We start from the raw sequence: 19649 nt of genomic DNA, 5'->3' as shown, positions 1-19649 counted from the left end.
CAGATTCTAGTAAAAAAAAAAGAAGTTGGTAACTGGTTAACAACTTTATTATTGGCAATGACACCCTGTGGGCAAACTCCATGTATTCACTAGAACGGCATATTTTAAGAGGTGTCGGAGGAAAACTACATCCAGGCATAATGATTTCTTATCTGTCTGTAGTTTCAGACACTAAAGGCCTCGTCTCACATAGCGATTTACCAACGATCACGACCAGCGATACGACCTGGCCGTGATCGTTGGTAAGTCGTTGTGTGGTCGCTGGGGAGCTGTCACACAGACAGCTCTCTCCAGCGACCAACGATCAGGGGAACGACTTCGGCATCGTTGAAACTGTCTTCAACGATGCCGAAGTCCCCCTGCAGCACCCGGGTAACCAGGGTAAACATCGGGTTACTAAGCGCAGGGCCGCGCTTAGTAACCCGATGTTTACCCTGGTTACCAAAAAAAACAAACAGTACAAACTCGCCTTTCGGTGTCTGTCAGGTCCCTTGCCGTCTGCTTCCTGCTCTGACTGAGCCGCCGTACAGTGAGAGCAGAGCGCAGCGGTGACGTCACTGCTGTGCTGTGCTCTCACTGTACGGCGGCACTCAGTCAGAGCAGGAAGCGGACGGCAAGGGACCTGACGGACATCAGATGGTGAGTATGTACTGTTTGTTTTTTTTTACATTTACGCTGGTAACCAGGGTAAACATCGGGTTACTAAGCGCGGCCCTGCGCTTAGTAACCCGATGTTTACCCTGGTTACCAGTGAAGACATCGCTGGATCGGTGTCACACACACCGATTCAGCGATGTCAGCGGGACCTCAACGACCAAAAAACGGCCCAGGCCATTCCGACACGACCAGCGATCTCACAGCAGGGGCCTGATCGCTGGTACGTGTCACACATAGCGAGATCGCTACTGAGGTCGCTGTTGCGTCACAAAACTTGTGACTCAGCAGCGATCTCGCTAGCGATCTCGCTATGTGAGACGGGGCCTTAACTGTATAAAGAATTGGCCTCCGGCCTAGTCCAGACAACAAGTCTCAAACTTACAATAATTGCCTACAAGATTCTCACTCCAGCCTTTTTCTTATATTTCAGCGCTGGAGTTGTGCCAGTTGCCATCTTCAGCTCTTCCCGATGCCCCTCCAGTACCGCTGCCATCTTGTGACCACAACTACTGACTGACCAGAAGTCAGAGGTAACAGCCACAAGATCTCAATGTAAGTCTATGGGAGCGTCGTTCCGGCCTCATTGTGGCTCTCATAGACTTACATTGAGTTGTGACTTCCAACTCGCCCAGCAAACACTAGAGTGATCCAGTAGGTCACAAACTGGTGTAGACTGACTGGAGCGGCGCTGATAACAATAATACTGGACGCAGGGAACTTAACATTAGTGATACCACTCCAGTGATGAAATAAATAAGAACACTGGAGTGGTGCTTAACCCCTTAGTGACAGAGCCAATTTTGTACTTAATGACCAGGCCAATTTTTACAATTCCGACCACTGTCACTTTATGAGGTAATAACTCTGGAACGCTTTAACGGATCCCGCTGATTCTGAGATTGTTTTTTTCGTCATATATTGTACTTCATGATAGTGGCAAAATTTATTCGATAAGACTTGCATTTATTTATGAAAATATGGAAACATAGGTGCAGCTGCTGTATATGGATAAAAAAGTTTTCATCTTGGGACTCTCTCAGGTCCCTAAGATGGGGGGAGGATGAAGCGATGAGGCGGGTCCACTGTCCAGTGTCAGCGGTGAAGAGGAGAGGATCCTGCTGGACTTGGTGAGTGTTCTCTGACGTTGGTACAGGTAGGCCAGCATCAGACACAGATAGAGTAGTCTTAGGCACGCGGCATCATTTTCAAATTTCTAACTTTTCCCAGCCTCTGTGCGCACACAGTCTCCTGCTTGCCCGTACTGATAAAGGTGGCCGCCGCGTGGAGACACAAATGAGGGCAGCAGCAGCCGTGCTCGCTCACTGATGCAGGCCGCCGCGGCCCTTGTCAGTGCGTGCAACTAGAGAGAGCGCCCACACAGGGCCTTCACTCAGACGTTTTAAAGGGCTGGCGGCCCACTTTGTGGCGGAGACCTTCCGGCCCACTGGGCATCTGCCCGCCTTGGTAGATGCCCAATCTAGGCCAGCACCTAGTCCTCTAGTGATAATGTCCTGCTGATTAAAATTTATTTTATTGACAGCAGCACACAGCGACACATTGCTGTAATCAGGGTCTCTGCTCCTACATCATGCTGCTCTCAGATTTCATAGTGAAAACCTGATGACAGATTCCCTTTAATATGGTTTTCTATGCTGTACACAACTATATCCTGCAAAGTAATATTTTGGAAAACAAAAGGGATTACTTATATCTCTGCACATTGTATGCATTGCATCATATTACCCCATGCTGTTATTTACACTTGTATACATTTATTTTCCCCAAAATACCTGTTCAGCCATAGATCATAAAATGTGTCCCCATTATTACAGAAAGTAACCGTAATCTAATATTCATCTGCAGAATAATAACCTACTGTATAAGGAAAGACAGCGAGATGAGACCGGCCAATAGCAGGACCCACACTGACATCTTGTGGCAATTTAGGTTAATGCATGTTGCTAAATATTATGGTGTATAATAATGACAAATTAAAATACGCAGTGCTTATACTGATATAGTGTAGTAGTGCTGAATTTAGCATGTGAGTGTTCAGGATTTTGTGAGGGTAATGCAGTATGTAGGAGCACAGAGAAGTGTAGTGAAATTTGCCCAGAGCCTCCAACCTTTACAAGCCAGAAACTGCACTGATAATGTCAGTCCTACAAAATTAGTGCAGTTTGTGAGCTTAGAAGTGTAAAAAGATTTTTGGGGACATCATGGTCATGTGACCAAAGGTGTATGCAACATGCTGTGTGTGTATGTAACATTCACTGTGTTTGTACAGTATGTGTGTGTGCAACATGCAATGTGCACGTGTGTAAAGTTCACTGTGTTTGTATGTGTGTGTGTGTGTGTGTGCAACATGCAATGTACATGAGTACAGGGCCCTACTCTACCCTAGTAGGGGGCACTCTAACCTATTAAACATTTGTTAATTTTTTTTTGGTATATTTTAATTATCTTTCTTCAAGGGAATGTGTTACATACATTTTTTAAACTAATTGAACTGTCCGCCGAGAAGATATACATACTGTCTGACGACGAGTCCAGCTCTGCTACATCTGGATTCCTTTGGCTGAATGGTGGCATTATGCCACTATCCAGCCTGACATTCAGACACAGCGGAGATTATCACAGGAGATAGCTCAGTCTCCGGCAGACACGTGCACTGCAGTTCTCGCGGTCAGCTCAGGTCATCGCAAGAACTGCAGTGTATGTGAACTTTCGGCTGAAACAAGGTACGACATTATTTAAATTGGTATGCCCTCAAAATGCATGTGACTAAGAACATAATGCGGTTTTGGTGAATGGGTAATTTTTGCAGCGGAGACGGAGCGTCTCCGCCACATAAATTGACATGCTGCGGTCTGGAAAGACACCCGCATGTGCGTCTCCGCAGGGAAGCCGAAGGCGTTCGTGCATGCATAGTGGAGATGGGATTTCTTGAAATCCCATCCACTATGCTGTAACATCTGGATGCTGCGGGTTTGACTCTGCAGATGTACGGAGCGTCCAACCCGCAGCATTTACTGACCGTGGGAACATACCCTTACATTTGTTAACTATTCTTGGTCCTACCTGTTCGCAGAGGTTAGCACCCTCTGTAAACGCAATCGTCGACTAGCCCTGGTTGTCCTCGCCGCCTCCCCGCGCAGATTCCCCCTGCAGGACACAGACTCACCCTACCAGCCTCCACCAGCGAGACACAGACTCCCCTCAGCACCCTTCCCCTACTAGCCTCCCCTCACTCCATTCAGCAGCCTTCCCTCACCCTGTTGAACGCAGCCCCCAGTTCCCACTAGCTTCCCCCTGGGCCCTGTTGGACGCGACCCCCAGTCCCCACTAGCTTCCCCCTGGGCCCTGTTGGACACGACCCCCAGTCCCCACTAGCCTCCCCCTGAGGCCTGTTGGATGCGGGCCCTCAGTCCCCTGTTGGACGCGGACCCCCAATCCCCACTAGCCTCCCCTGGGCCCTGTTGGATGTGTACCCCAGTCCCCTGTTGGATGCGGGCCCCCAGTCCCCACTAGCCTCCCCCTGGGTCCTGTTGGATGCGGGCCCCCAGTCCCCTGTTGGACGCGGGCCCCCAATCCCCACTAGCCTCCCCTGGGCCCTGTTGGATGCGTACCCCAGTCCTCTGTTGGACGCGGGCCCCCAGTCACCACTAGCCTCCCCCTGGGCCCTAGTGATTTTTTCTGGAGAGGTTATTATGACAATGATAGGATATAATTCCCATTCTACTGGACTCGCTCCCGCAAAGTGTAAATAGGCGGAAATATCTGTGTAACAGCAAAGAGCTCAATACATTAACATTACACATGTACAAGTGTTTCCATTCTATCTTAATCTATCCATTTATCCATCCAGCTATCCCTTCATATTGTGCAGACCACCTGGGCCAGGGGGAGGCTAGTGGTGACTGGGGGCCACATCCAACAGGGCCCAGGAGCTGCCAGCGTGCTTGGGCCCCCTTTTTGCTCCTAATCACCGGGCCCCATACAGTAGTAAGGGCAGTATTGCCCTGATGGTGGCCCTAACTGTATGTGGATAGAATGAGGTACTAGTGATTGTTCTGTCCCCATCATTCTTCACCAGCCAGTGTAAAGAGGCCAACAAACAAAAGAACAACAACTTGAATATTGTCGATTGGCTTTTGTTTATTGATGGGTGAGTGTGCTCGCCACTCGATCGAGCATCAGGGTACTCGGGTATACTCGTTACTCAGTCAAGTATCGTGGGTGATTGAGCGCCATGCTTGTGTCCCCGCAGCATGTTTTGTGGCTGATAGACAGCCAATAAACATACGAGAGATAACCTGCCATAAACGGTAATGCCGAAGCTATGTTGGCTTCTGGAATTACTGTGATCGGCCGGCCGCATCGCATAATAGGGTCTTATATAAGACCCGGTAATGCAATGCTTGGCACACGCTCCTCTGAAAATAGTTCAGAGAGAGTTGATCTAGGCGGGAGCGCTTAGATTAGAACAGACATATAGCCAGTGTTTAATTGCTATTGCAGAACTTGTATACCAGTGCTGCACCATTAAAACAAAAGTAATTTTCAGTGCTACATACTGTCCTTTCTCTAGTAAAACCACTGTAACCTCCATTCAGTGTAGGGATAGCTGGAGGAGGAGGGATAGTTTTGGATTAGAGGCATATAGGCAGGGTGTATTGCCATACAGTCCTTCTATAGGTATACTGTTGATGCAACCTAAAAACAAAAGTCCTTTTTAGGCCTACATATTCTCTTTTCCATATTAATACCGGAAATCTTACAGGCATATATTGTATACCTAATTTAAAATGTGAAAGGTGTAAGGTATGGGGAAAAGAACGTGCCGCTGAGGGTGCACGCAGAGACATACAGCCAATGCAAATGTTCCCTTTCTTTCTTGTGTATTCCCATGCACCCCCCCCCCACCAAAAAAAAAGGTATATGGTTAATGGTTTCTCCTTTTTCCTGTCCTCCCCCTCCACCATATCAACAGGGTCATCATGCGGCCCTCATTCCAAATTTTTAGAGGTTCATCATGCTGCCCTTGCTCATAATTTTTAGAGATTCATCATGCCACCCTCGCTCATACTTTTTAGAGGTTATTCAGGTGTCCATCGTTAATAATTTTTAGAGGGTCATCAGTCGGTCCTCACTCATAACATTTAGAGGGTAAATAGGAGACCCTCACACAAATTTTTAGAGGATCATCAGGCAGCCTCCGCTCATAATTTTTAGAGGGCCATCAGACAAATGTTGCTTATAATTTTAGCGGTTCATCATGTGACCACCCACTCTTAATTTTTCCAGGGTTTGTATGATGCCCTCTTTCATAAGTTTTACAGGATATCTATGAAGCCTACCTCTACAATTCTGAGTCTGATAGAGGTAAATGTTTTTCAGCCCTTGCACTTCGTGCAAACGCTTTACCATTTTTGGTAGTCCTTGCACTTAGTGCATAGGCCTTATGAGTCTAGGAGTCAATCTTAACAGAATGTGTATGAGGTCCTCCATTAAGTCTAATGTAGGGTCTATTGGAGTCCCTCTTCCTTCTAATTTTTGGCAGTTCTTGCATTGTCCGGATAGGTTTTGTGAGTTTCAGTGTCCCTCCTTCATAAATTAAACAGGATGTGTCTGACCATGTCACACACACCACATGCCCAGATAAGGTAGTAAAATGTTAAAATTATATTTACCAGTGACTAACGATGGGTGTAGTTCTATTTCCCCCTCTACTATGTCATCTACTGCAGTCAAAGGTGACGGAGAAATATGGTGAGAGATTGCCCAGCTACTAATGAGTGGAGGGGGCATTTTGTTTTTCTTTCTCTTTTTCATTTTGCCTTATATACAAGTCATTATACAGGAAAGAATGTTTCCTAACATTTTTCATGTAAAATCAATTTTATCTTCAGTTTTGTACAGTATGTTTTATTATCAGTCTGTAAAAGTGGAGTAATACTCTGACAACATTGTTCCCAGTATCGACCTGGGAGTCAGAGATGCGTCCGGGCGTCTTCCCCATGCTCTTCCCTTTCTATTTGAGCACTGTTTCCATTCATTTCAGTGCTTTTTCCTGCCTCCCAGCCCTCCTGTCAGGGTCTTTCGGAAAAATCCTTGAGTTTCCCATTGACTTCCATAATACTTGATACTCAACTAGAGCCTGTCCAAGCGTCCGACCCCCCTGAGTACTGAGCACTCGAGCATTTTAGTGCTCACTAAACACTACCCTTGTTTATGTTCTGAAATCGGTTTGTGTAAATGTAACCTACCTTTTTCTGTGTGTTGCTGCAATATGTTAGCATTTTGAACCCCACTTTTTATTTTTGCCCAGGACCTCAGTTTGTTCTCTGCTGGTCTACACTGCACATTATCTAATTTATACATTACACTGCACATGAACTATTTTATATGTTACAAGTGACAAATACCCACCCCTGTAATAACATTATTATACAGGTATAGAATGATGAAATATTGCTTTTATAAATTATCACATTCATTGTAGTATTGTTCTCACATGTGGCAGAGGGGTCATTGCATTTCCCACAGCAGTACCACAGGGAGCTTTGCCAAATGACCATCTCAGCTTTGCTACATATTATGTATGTGCCCGATACAATAAATAAACTAAACATAGATCCATTATTGTACTGTATAGATGTTGCAGAATAGGAAATACAAATCTGAAAGACTGAATTCATTGCAGTGATCTCAATTTCCAACTTTTCTACATTTTTTCACATTACACCCATAAACCTAAATGTATTTTATTATATTTGTCTAAAGGAAATGATACATAGATTTCTAGTAATTTTAAAAATATAAATTTGAAAATTGTGCCGTGCATTCATATGAGCCTGTGCACTAAAGGTTTTCCATTACATAAGGAGAGCACTAAAGAATCTATCTCTCCAAGCATCGTACAATGACAACTACCATACCTGCCAGCAGTCCAATGAGAAGCATGACAATCCATCCTGACCAGGCATCTAGAAGTCCTTTGATAAATTCCCAAATTGATTCCTTACTTTTGCTGGTAATCTGGAAATTGTGATCAAATTTGATGTCAACAAATATCCAAGTAATAAATATTGCATAATCTGATTAGAAATTACACTGGATCACTTTCCTAATGACATCTCAATCTGTTTTTACATAAATAAAATGAAATTCACTATGGGTTAAAGTTTCAACTTTTTTAGGAATTGTTATACTGCAGTATGACATTTTGGAAGGTTTTGGTCATTTATGCCTAAAATCTTAACCGGACACATTATAACTCAATGGCGTTGGCTGTTCACCACTCGGACTGGTTATATTGTCATTAGCTTCTGTTAAATACAGATTCTTAGCTGCAGTTATCAGAAATATGAATCTCATCTAAGGGCTAGAATCACTCGATAAGGAGATGTCATCAGGAGACTCATAGGCCATGCAGTACCTCCTGTGAAATAAAAACCTCCAAATAGCCTCATCTTAAAGACACAAAGAAATAAAGCAGGGTCTCTAGTGCAACATTTAGGAAGTAGGAATCATAAAACATGGCAACAATTTAAAGAGTTTTGCACATGATAAAGCCAAACTAGAAACTCCATTGGTATACAGCTGTTTCGGGGGTTCTTGCCTTCTTAAGAGAGCAAATGAGGAGACTAACTGGCAGGGTGAGAGGCCTTCAATAGGGTACTCTAAGCAGACTGCTAAGGAGACTTATAGGCCATGCTCACTGGGAAAAACTCAAAACAGGTCAATTTGCACTGCAGGTGACAAACAAACTCTTAGGGCCTGATTCATAATTTGCAGATTCTTGAGGCCAATTTTCTTTTTTTGTCTTGTGGTATTCACTAAAGTTTTCAAGCCAAATTCTTCAAAATGGCGCTTGCAGTTATGCTATTCTTGTCTTTAATTGTTTTTCAGCACCAAATGTCACAAATCCTTAAAAAAAAGTTTCAAAAATGTGCCAAATTGTAAATGTCTCCAGAAAGTTTACTGAAGTAAGACTGAAGTGAGATGGGCCAAAAATGCACTATTTGGTAAAAGTCGCATTTCATGAATCTTGATATGCTCATTTTTCAAATAAAAATAAAAAAAGGCTTACAAAGAAAGATAACTTAACAAGTACAAAAGTCATGAAGAAAGAGGAAATTACTCCAGAAAACTGGAAAAACAGCAATGATGAATCAGGTCCTTAGACTCTTACTGAAGACAGATTTAGAATTGCATCGACTGAAAGACGCATTAATGAGTATTCATTTGGCTGCCTAAAAAGCTTTCTGTTCGGGATTTGGTAGCACTGTTTAGAAACTGCCAATGGTATTAGGGCACTGCATGGTAGAGATGACCCTGGTGACACGCACTATTAGATATACTGATATATACACTATATGACTGTATTTGGGGTCTACAGGGTACAAGTGTTGGGAGCACGGCCATCTAATCCAACATCAGTGTCTGACCTAACAAATGCTCTTTTGAATGAAAGGACAAAATTTATCTAAAAAATTGTAAAAAATCTTTCCAGAAGAGTGAAACCTGTTTTACTTACAAAGGGAAGACCACCTATGTATTGAAGGGGTTGTCCGTCATTAGTCTGCAAGTCTGGTAAATCCTCATATCATGCGAAGATTCTCTGGCGCTGGGAGCGGTGGGCGTATGACCTCAAGTATGTGATTTGCATACATGCAGTAGATGGGTGCAGCCTAGCTCAATGCAAGGGTACTGAGTGAGGCTGGACAAAGTCTAGCCTGAATGTTGCCTGGAGTATGAAAATCACATACTGGTGGTTACATGACCGCCTGCTCCCAGTGTCAGAGAATCCTCACAGCACACAGTGCACATGATCTGATGAGTGACAGGTTGGCAATCACATAGAGTGAGTGACTGCAGACTTGTAGCCTGAGGCCGGACAACCCCTTCATTGTCCATGAATTTAGAATGTGATTTCATAAAAGCTGATGTAGATACAACATGTATGTCCCAATACTTGTTTATTTAGAGTAGTTACCTATGGTCATAGAGTATGTTCCTCTATGGATGGTACATCTGTAAATGTCATAGCCCAAGGGTATAGTCCCTTTACATATCAAAAGATGTCCTCTTTATGTAACAAATATTAACAATGCTTATCATTAGACCAGGGATTCTTGGATTGGGCACGGTTCTCTTTTCAATTATACTAATCGCCTCTTTTTATATTATTGCTGAGGTTAGCAGTTCAATACTCTGCTCTGACAAAAATTAAGAGACCACTGCTAAATGTTCAGTTTGTCTGATTTTTCTCTTTATAGGTATATTTTTGAGTAAAATGTAAATTGTTCTTTTATTCTATAAACTTCTGACAACATGTCTCCGAATTTCTAAGCAATAAATTTTGTATTTGTTTCTGACAAAGAAAAATGGTCAAAATTAAAAAACCCCAGTGCTTTCAGACCTCAAATAATGCAAAGAAAACAAGTTCATAATCATTTAGAAACAAGAATACTAATGTTTTAACTCAGGAAGAGTTCTGAAATCAATATTTTGTGGAATAACCATGATTTTTAATCACAGCTTTCATGCATCTTGGCATGCTTTCTACCAGTCTCTCACACTGCTTCTGGCGCAAAAATGTAAGCAGTTCTTCTTTGTTTGATGGCTTGTGACTATCCATTTTCCTCTTGATTACATTCCAGAGGTTTTCAATGGGGTTCAGGTCTGGAGATTGGGCTGCCCATGACAGGGTTTTGATATGGTGGTCTCTTAATTTGTGCCAGAGCTGTAACTTGTACCTCCATAAAGATGGGAACCACTATCAGTTATATGCATTGATCACACTCATACATAATGCATTCTTACCTTCCTGTGTCTGTCTGTGTCTCGTGATTTCTCTCTTAACCAGTCAATGGTATGGAAATCCTCATATGTCCCAACATCTGGAATAGGTTCATCAAGGAAATCCATAAGGTTGCTGGAACCATTTACCTCTCCAGTATTAACCATGATGGCTTCTATAATAAAACAAGATGTACATTATTAAATATCCTCATAACATTGTATGTATTCAGGCAGTATTGCACAGCTCAGTGTATATCATTATCATTTGTTATATAGCCTTTGATGTGGAATTAGTGGCATACATTATTTCCAGCCTTAGATGACACATCATGTTGACCCCAAGAAAGAAATCTTAGAGTAATAATTAGAATTTACTAAAGCCCATCACATAAAATACATGAATTACATATACCTATATACATATATAACACCATATCACAAAGTAGTGAAAAATGTTTTTCGCTCACCTGTTTAGTGCACGGTCAAAAGACTCAAAAGCAATAACCAGCACTCTCTTCGTCCATTAAAAAGGGGAGCTTTATTGACCCATGATAAAATCAAGGCAAATGACAGTGGTACTTAGCAAGAAATAGAGGGAAACCACAAAAATCTCACGCAACGCAATTCTGACCATAAGGACCACATAGGTCAGAAACACGCATGAAATTTTTGTGGTTTCCTTCTATGCCTTGCTAAGTACCGCTGTGTTATGTGCCTTGCGTTTATCATAGATCTATAAAGTCACCCTTTTTTAAGGATGAAGTGAATTCTGATCTCTTTCTGGACGTACAAAGTAGTCCACTGTAGAGAGAGTCGGAAATCGGCATAGTGATTACTAATAACTTCAGTAGTTTGCCAACGCTAAAAGCTATTCCCATGATATTCCGCTAGGATTAATATTCTATTGTTCACTGCTTCCTTTATTTCAATAGAAGAATTACACTGTGAGCAGAATTATTAGGCAAGTTGTATTTTGATCACATGATACTTTTTATACATGTTGTCCTACTCCAGGCTTGAGAGCCAACTACCAGTTAAGTAAATCAGGTGATGTGCATCTCTGTAATGCGAAGGGGTGTTGTCTAATTACATCAAAACCTTATGTAAGGCGTGCTTAATTATTAGGCAACTTCCTTTCCTTTGGCAAAATGGGTCAGAAGAGAGATTTGACGGGCTCTGAAAAGTCCAAAATTGTGAGATGTCTTGCAGAGGGATGCAGCAGTCTTGAAATTGCCAAACGTTTGAAGCATGATCACCAAACAATCAAGCATTTCATGGCAAATAGCCAACAGGGTCACAAGAAGCATGTTGGGCAAAAAAGGCGCAAAATAACTGCCCATGAATTGAGGAAAATCAAGCATGAAGCTGCCAAGATGCCATTTGCCACCAGTTTTGTCATATTTCAGAGCTGCAACGTTAATGGAGTAACAAAAAGCACAAGGTGTGCGATACTCAGGGACATGGCCAAGGTAAGGAAGGCTGAAAAACGACCACCTTTGAACAAGAAACATAAGATAAAACGTCAAGACTGGGCCAAGAAATATCTTAAGACTGACTTTTCAAAGGTTTTATGGACTGATGAAATGAAAGTGACTCTTGATGGGCCAGAGGCTGGATCAGTAAAGGGCAGAGAGCTGCACTCCGACTCAGACGCCAGCAAGATGGAGGTGGGGTACTGGTATGGGCTGGTATCATCAAAGATGAACTTGTGGGACCTTTTTGGGTTGAGGATGGAGTGAAGCTCAGCTCACAGACCTAATGCCAGTTTCTGGAAGACAACTTCTTCAAGCAGTGGCACAGGAAGAAGTCGGTATCGATCAAGAAAAACATGATTTTCATGCAGGACAATGCTCCATCACATGCCTCCAACTAGCGTGGCTGGCCAGTAAAGGTCTCAAAGAAGAAAAAATAATGACATGGCCCCCTTGTTCACCTGATCTGAACCCCATAGAGAACCTGTGGTCCCTCATAAAATGTGACATCTACAGGGAGGGAAAACAGTACACCTCTCGGAACAGTGTCTGGGAGGCTGTGGTGGCTACTGCACGCAATGTTGATCGTAAACAGATCAAGCAACTGACAGAATCTATGGATGGAAGGCTGTTGAGTGTCATCATAAAGAAAGGTGGCTATATCAGCCACTAATTTTTGGGGGGTTTGTTTTTGCATTTCAGAAATGTTTATTTCTAAGTTTTGTGCAGTTATATTGGTTTACCTGGTGAAAATAAACAAGTGAGATGGGGATATATTTGGTTTTTATTGATTTGCCAAATAATTCTGCACAGTAATAGTTACCTGCACAAACAGATATCCTCCTAAGATAGCCACATTTTAAAAAACCCACTCCAACATCCAAAAATATTAAGCTTTGATATTTATGAGTCTTTTGGGTTGATTGAGAACATAGTTGTTGATCAATAATAAAAATAATCCTCTAAAATACAACTTGCCTAATAATTCTGCACACAGTGTACACTATAAGGAGGCATACTAGAGGAAACCTATAAAATACTATTTGGTATAATTGACCATTTAGGGACAAGAAGTGACTGCTCTTTGAATGATAAGGGAAGGCACAGTTATTCTGCCAGCATTTCTGCTATTTCACAAAGTAGCTGGCGCTGCTTTGTCACACGGCCACCGATCCCAAGAAATCCTCCACTTTTTTAAGCCAGGGACCACTCCTGCCATAAAAAAAAGAGCACAGGCAAGCTGAGCATTCTTCCTGCAAGGATTTTTGTTAAGTGAGCACAATGAAAGTATAGGAAAATGGGAGCGGACGGCTTTTGTATAGCTTGTTACCAGCAAGGGGTCAATTATGGGAGCATGTTGGGGTGGGAGTTAGGCTATGAGCACACAATGTGTTTTTTGGCTGCATTTTCTTTTTACGACCGTAAATGGTCCAAAAACGCAATGGAATACTAAAGCAAGGTAATTCAATGACAATCCTGAAGTGCTGTGCACATGATTAGTAAATTTCCATCCATCCGTATTTGCAGCATTTTATTTTCTGTAGTATGTCAATTCTTTTTGCGTTTCTGCAGCATTTTTCACTCATTGACTTCAATTGAGTCAGTCAAATCTACAGCAAAAACGCAAGTGTAGAAAGGTTTGAATATTTGCTGCGTATTTGCTGCAGATATGCTGCCAAAAAAACGCTACGAATTGTCAAAGGGAAATGATGTCAGAGGGAGAAAGAGTGTGTGTGTGTCTCTGTGTATGTCTGTGTGTGTGTACCCATGCGACGAACAGCCCATAGTGATTGTTCTTAGGCGTCGTCTGATGGGACTACTACTCCCATTCGGCTACGTCTTTGGTCACATAGGACAGAGACAACATGAGCCGATGATCGGAGAATAGTCTCTTCATCCAGCGCCTGTGTTCAATTGTAAAAAAATTAAAGCATTTACATAATTACATACATATTCACATACAAAATACATACTCAGCGAATGCCTAATCCCTGATGCCCGTGTCTCCTGCAAACAATAAAAAATAATAAACCAACATATGCTCACCTTTTCTTTTAGTACATTTAATACCGAGTGTCCCACGTCGATCTCAACCAGCCTCCGGCGATACACTGACAGGAGGTAATCACTCCCGCAGTGTATCACTGAGCCAGCGTGAGAGTTCACCGGAGTTCATCAGCTGATCAGCTCTGGTGCTCTCACTTACGGCACTGCTGCGTGGGAAATTCTGCCAATGTGACTGTTCTACTCATCAGATCGCCTTGGTACACTCGGTATTAAGTGGACTGCATCGACAGGATAGTAGTATATGTTGGTTTATTATTTTTTGATTGTTTGCAGGAGACGAGGGTGTCGGGAATTAGGTGTTCAGTAAGTATGGTAAATTTAGATTCAATAAAGGAATCTGCGTGATTATTTCAAATAAAGGAATTTATTCTGAGTGTCTGTGTTTTTATACAATATCACTATGGGTTTAGTAATGGATAGGTGTCTTATAGATGCCTCAACATTACTAACCTCGGGGCTTGATGTCACCTGACAATACAAAGGTGACATCAACCCCACAAATATGAACCCCACTTACCACCGCTACAGGGCAAGTGGGAAGAGCGAGGCTAAGTGCCAGAATTGGTGCTTCTTAGAGATGTGTCTTTTCTGGGGTGGCTGAGAGCTGATGTTTTTAGCCTGGGGGTGCCAATATCCATGGCCCCTTCCCAGGCTAATAATATCAGCCCACAGCTGTCTGCCTAGCCTTTGCTGGTTTGATTTTATAGGGGGACCCCATGTCAATTTTTTTTCTGGGGTTCCCCTGTAAACTAGCCAGTAAAGTCAAAGCAAACAGCTGTGAGCTGAAATTAATAGCCTGGCAACCTTTGGCTATTGGCTCCTTCCCAGAATATTAACCTCAGCCATCAGCTTTCCCTCTGCTGGTTATGAAAATTATGCAGGAGCCCATGCAATTTTTTTTTAAATTTTTAAAAAAATAAACAGATATTGCATTTCACGCAGATTTCTGACAGTTGCTGTTTTGGTACAGCATATGTAGGTTAATTATGTTAATGCTCCTACATAGACTGGTGACTGAGGGTGTGTCTTTATTTAATATTAATGAAGGTATCTGGCTGAAGAGGTTGAACAAGGAAATGACATCACAATTCTTTTTTTTAATAAAATATCTTTATTTAGCTCTATGGATTTCCAAAAACGCACAAAAAACGGGCGGATTTTCAGCCAAGAGATGCAGAAACCTTGCAGAAAGTTCTGCAAGCAAATACGCAACGTGTGCACATAGCCTAAGGAGAAAAGGGTAGTTTGTGAATACATGAAAGAAGGTGGAAGCACTGCTGTGACTACTGAGGAAAAAGTGGTAAGGCACTGCTATAACTACTAAGGGAAAGCTACTGTTGAGACTATGGGGAAAAGGTGGTGAATACAAAGGTATTATATTACATAGAGATGACTGGCGTTACATAGGTACCACTTTTCTCTTCTTTCTGACAGATCACTTTTGCATGCAGCTCCCTTATCTGTGTTAACCACTGAGCGGCAGACTTATAAAGTGCAGTGTGTATTAGAGTGCAGTGACCCTATTACTGAAAAATAATATGCGTCACTACCCAACACAGGCAGGTTTGAAGAATGGTAAACAGGATTCCTCTCATTACTGTTCAAAAAGAGATTCTGCAGCAGCCAAAGTTTATAATATAAGAAAGGAAGTGCCTACCCCAATTATAAAGAATATTTTGATGAGCTGCATATCCTTTATAACTGGACTCATCCTTGGGTCTCGCCCTTCTTTATGCTCCTTGGTGACTTTAGCTTTGTTGTAATTCACGGCTCTATGTCATCTTTCTTTACAGGTGAAAAACTGTAAATCTTAATAAAAAGAATTTACCTTTTCTTTGCTGATCTGAAGGGATACTTTTCCTGTTGCTTCTTGCTGGTGATGCAATCTGTGGCTAAACAGGAGTTACCACCATGAAGAAGCTGCTCCCGATGAGCTGCAGCATAGAAATGGCCGATGTTCCCATATCATAGTGGACTGGGCTGTCAAAAAAAATACAAGACTCTGGAACATAAATACTCTAGTCTGTACTCACATACAGTGATACATTACTGCAGCCCCCGGGTGTAAGAATGTCACAAAGTGCTATTCAAAAGCTTGCAAATGTTTGGCTTGGTAATATTTTTGTCCCAATATCAATGGAGGAAACTGCAGCATTGAAAACAATTACAGAAACTTTAGAACTGTTCTTGAAATAAATTCCTGAGTGGCGTAATCCTTGCAGCGGACAGCGGTCTCTCAGTGTATTTAATGGTGCCTAGAAAGAGAGGGTGGGGAAGGCTATGTATAAACTGAACATTTCATCCTGAATGTAGAAGGGATTTTTTTTAAATACATGAAATTTAAGAGCCCATATATTATTAATAAAAATACTACTTTGAAAAACCCAGTGTAGTTTGATCTGATCTCTTAACAAACCTACAGCTGGAGAGCAAAATGTTAGGTAGTGTAAAATGAGTCTAAAAAGATCAGATACCTGCATGATATCAGAGGTGGGAAGCAGTGGAGTTGTTACATTGGTTGCCACTACTGGTGGATGAAAAGGCTATGTATCGTAAAAGATTAAAACATTTGAGTAACTTTGGGTTCCATTGCTTGATACTCCAGGCTAGAGCAACGTTAAGGGTTAGGATGTTGACCCACCTTCTATTTAAACTACAGGGTGGGCCATGTATATGGATACACCTAAATAAAATGGGAATGGTTGGTGAGATCAACTTCCTGTTTGTGGCACATTAGTATATGGTAGGATGAAAACTTTTCAAGATGGGTGGTGACCATGGCAGCCATCTTGAGGTCGGCCATTTTGGATCCAACTTTATTTTTTCCAATGGGAAGAGGGTCATGTGACACATCAAACTTATTGAGAAATTTGAAAGAAAAGCAATTGTGTGCTTGGTTTTAATGTAACTTTATTCTTTCATGAGTTATTTACAAGTTTCTCTTTCTTTACAGCCATTGACCTGTCGCAGAGGTTAAATTGTGTTGATGTCTGGTGAACGCAGTACCCAGGTCATTGCAGCAGATTTCAATACAAGACACCCTACGCAACAAAACTGTCACTATTCCCATGTTATTTAGGTTATCCATGAGTTACATGACCCTCTTCCCATTGGAAAAAATAAAGTTGGATCCAAAATGGCCGACTTCAAAATGGCCACCATGGTCACGACTCATCTTGAAAAGTTTTCCCCCTCCAATATACTAATGTGCCACAAACAGTAAGTTGATATCACCAACCATTCCCATTTTATTTAGGTGTATCCATATAAATGGCCCACCCTGTACTAGTGAATGCAAGATAACCTGTTAGCCAAATGAATAAAGAAACTGTTGCAGTAAATATTTGACTACCTATGTATGTATTGTATACAATAACTTTTTACATGTTGATATATAAGAAGTAACTAGACAGGATATTGGGTAGGAAAGTGAGGGAGAGGGGGATGGGATGGTGGTAATATTTGTTTATATATATTATTTATTTTTTAAAACTCCAGTAAATAATATCTGATTAATAAACTTTCTACTGTTTGTAATAACTGGATCATACAACAACAATCTTCAACACAAAGGTCTGAATAATCAAATGGTTTACACCACAAATCTGGAATAAAACAGTTTGAAAAATTCATAATTTTTAAATTTTTTGTCCGATGTGAATTTGCAAAGAAATTTTGCAACTTTATGTTTTCATGCCAGTTTTGGCTAGCCCTGCTAAGGGCATGCAGTGATGGTAGCGCCTTCTCTTTCAATATAGAGCAGTAAACATCAATGAAATGCAGCTCCTCGACACCAGGAACACTCATGAAGCCCCACATAAGGACACTGTGACCACCATGTTTCACTGTAGGCACCAATCATTTAAACAAAAATTGTATGTCTATCAAGGGCACAGAGTGATAGTAGCATCTTCTCTTTAAATATAAAGCAGTACATCGGTGAGTTTGATATCATTAATGAAATACAGCTTTTTGACACCAGAATTACTCATGCAGCCCAACAAAAGGACACTGCCACCACGTTTCACTGTAGGTACCATGAATTTAGAAAAATGTACGTCTAGTAAGGGCATGTACTGATGGTAGCTAGTGTTGATTGAGCACTAAAATGCTCAAGTGCTTGGTACTCGAATCAAGCATGTCAGACTCTCGGAAGTGCATGGCAAACTTGAGCATTTTTCTGGAGGATGGACATCTCATTCTATTTCGCCTCAGATAGTTCAAATGACCTTATGGGGATCAGAGCACCATGCGATACTTGCCATGCTCGCCCATCACTAATGGTAACATCTTGTCTTTCAATATAGAGAATATCTGTGAATTCATGATACGATCAATGAAATGTAGCTCCCCAGCACCAGGAGCACTAATGCAGCCTAACATAAGGACACTGCCAGCACAATGTTTCACTGCAGGCAATATGCATTTTTCTAAATTAATTTTTCTAATTCCATGGTGCCTACAGTTAAACATGGTGGTGGCATTGTCTTTATGTGGGGCTCTATGAGTGCTCCTGGTGATGGCAAGCTACATTTCATTGATGGTATCATGAATTCACAGATGTACAGCTCTATACGGAAAGAGAGGATGCTACAATCACTCTGTGCCCTTGTTAGACGTATACTTTTTCAACATGACAATGATCCAAAACACACATCTGTTGCATTTCTGAAGAACAACAGCGTGAAAGTCATTCAGTGGCTAAATGTCTCCTGGTCTGAAACAAGACAGACACCTATGGGGAATTCTGAAGAGACAAGTCGAGCTTCACCCTCCATTCGGCATCCCGGCTCTAAAGAGGTCCTTCTAGAAGATTGTAAAAAGACAGATGTTGCAGTATGCCGTCAACTTGTTCATTACATGCCTAGAAGATTCGGTGCGGTCCTTAAAAATCATCGCAATTATACAAAATATTAGCTGTATTAATTTTTGATGTGGGGTGTATTCATTTTTGCATCAACTAATTTGAATAAAATTGAAGATTTTGTAATGAGTTCCGGTATATTATTAACCTCACTTCATGTTATGGGATAAAAAATTTTCTATGAAACTTGGTCTTGTCAAATTTTCAGAAATTGTTCTTGTGTTCAGTTAGATATAGAATCTTACTTTTCAAAGGGGGTGTACTCATTTATGAGTGTTTATATATGATGTGAACATTCTCAGTGCTACTGATCTCTTCTCATGTAAATGAACACAAGACTGTTTAGTATGCTGTTATCTGAGCACCGAGCTGTCATGTCACGGCTGACACTAATCCAAGATTAGTAGGGGGCTATTTATATTTACTGGACATCTCTCGGCACATACATTATGTATGTCGCTAAGCATTCAGTAACAAAGAGCTTTTATCCTCACACTTGGAGAATAGGCCTTCAGCCTCCCAGCCCCATATGGCAGAATTTATGCGGAGATGTCAGCTCTTTGCACAAATGCAGCACTCTTATAGGAAGCATCAGCTCTCCTTCCCCACAGAAGATTTTACATACAAGAAGCAGTCGCTGCACGTACCTGCAAAATCTGCAATGTAACATTGTTCATCCAGGGCCCACAGAAGAGCACAGCATCCTTCCTACAGGTACTGAGACTGCAGAGGCAATGATGTCAGGCAGAGGAAGCAGAAATCATGTGACTTGAATCTCC

The 19649-nt window shown here is 41.8% G+C and overlaps 1 protein-coding gene across 1 annotated transcript in view; it reads right to left on the bottom strand.

Moving 5' to 3' along the window:
* CLCN4 (chloride voltage-gated channel 4) overlaps positions 1 to 19649 on the bottom strand; it is a 61866-nt gene extending 42217 nt beyond the window's left edge. Inside the window, exons 1-4 of the mRNA XM_077294745.1 lie at positions 19518 to 19649; positions 15835 to 15986; positions 10489 to 10640; positions 7599 to 7698 (exon numbers count right to left, since the gene is read on the bottom strand). Coding sequence (XP_077150860.1) covers positions 7599 to 7698; positions 10489 to 10632 — 244 coding nt within the window. The 5' untranslated portion in view covers positions 10633 to 10640; positions 15835 to 15986; positions 19518 to 19649. The remainder of the gene's footprint in view (positions 1 to 7598; positions 7699 to 10488; positions 10641 to 15834; positions 15987 to 19517) is intronic.

The sequence above is a fragment of the Ranitomeya variabilis genome, chromosome 3 (assembly GCF_051348905.1).
Source record: "Ranitomeya variabilis isolate aRanVar5 chromosome 3, aRanVar5.hap1, whole genome shotgun sequence".
Taxonomy (NCBI): domain Eukaryota; kingdom Metazoa; phylum Chordata; class Amphibia; order Anura; family Dendrobatidae; genus Ranitomeya; species Ranitomeya variabilis.
Note: the sequence above shows the minus strand (reverse complement) of the source record. Positions and strands in the feature narration are given on the sequence as shown.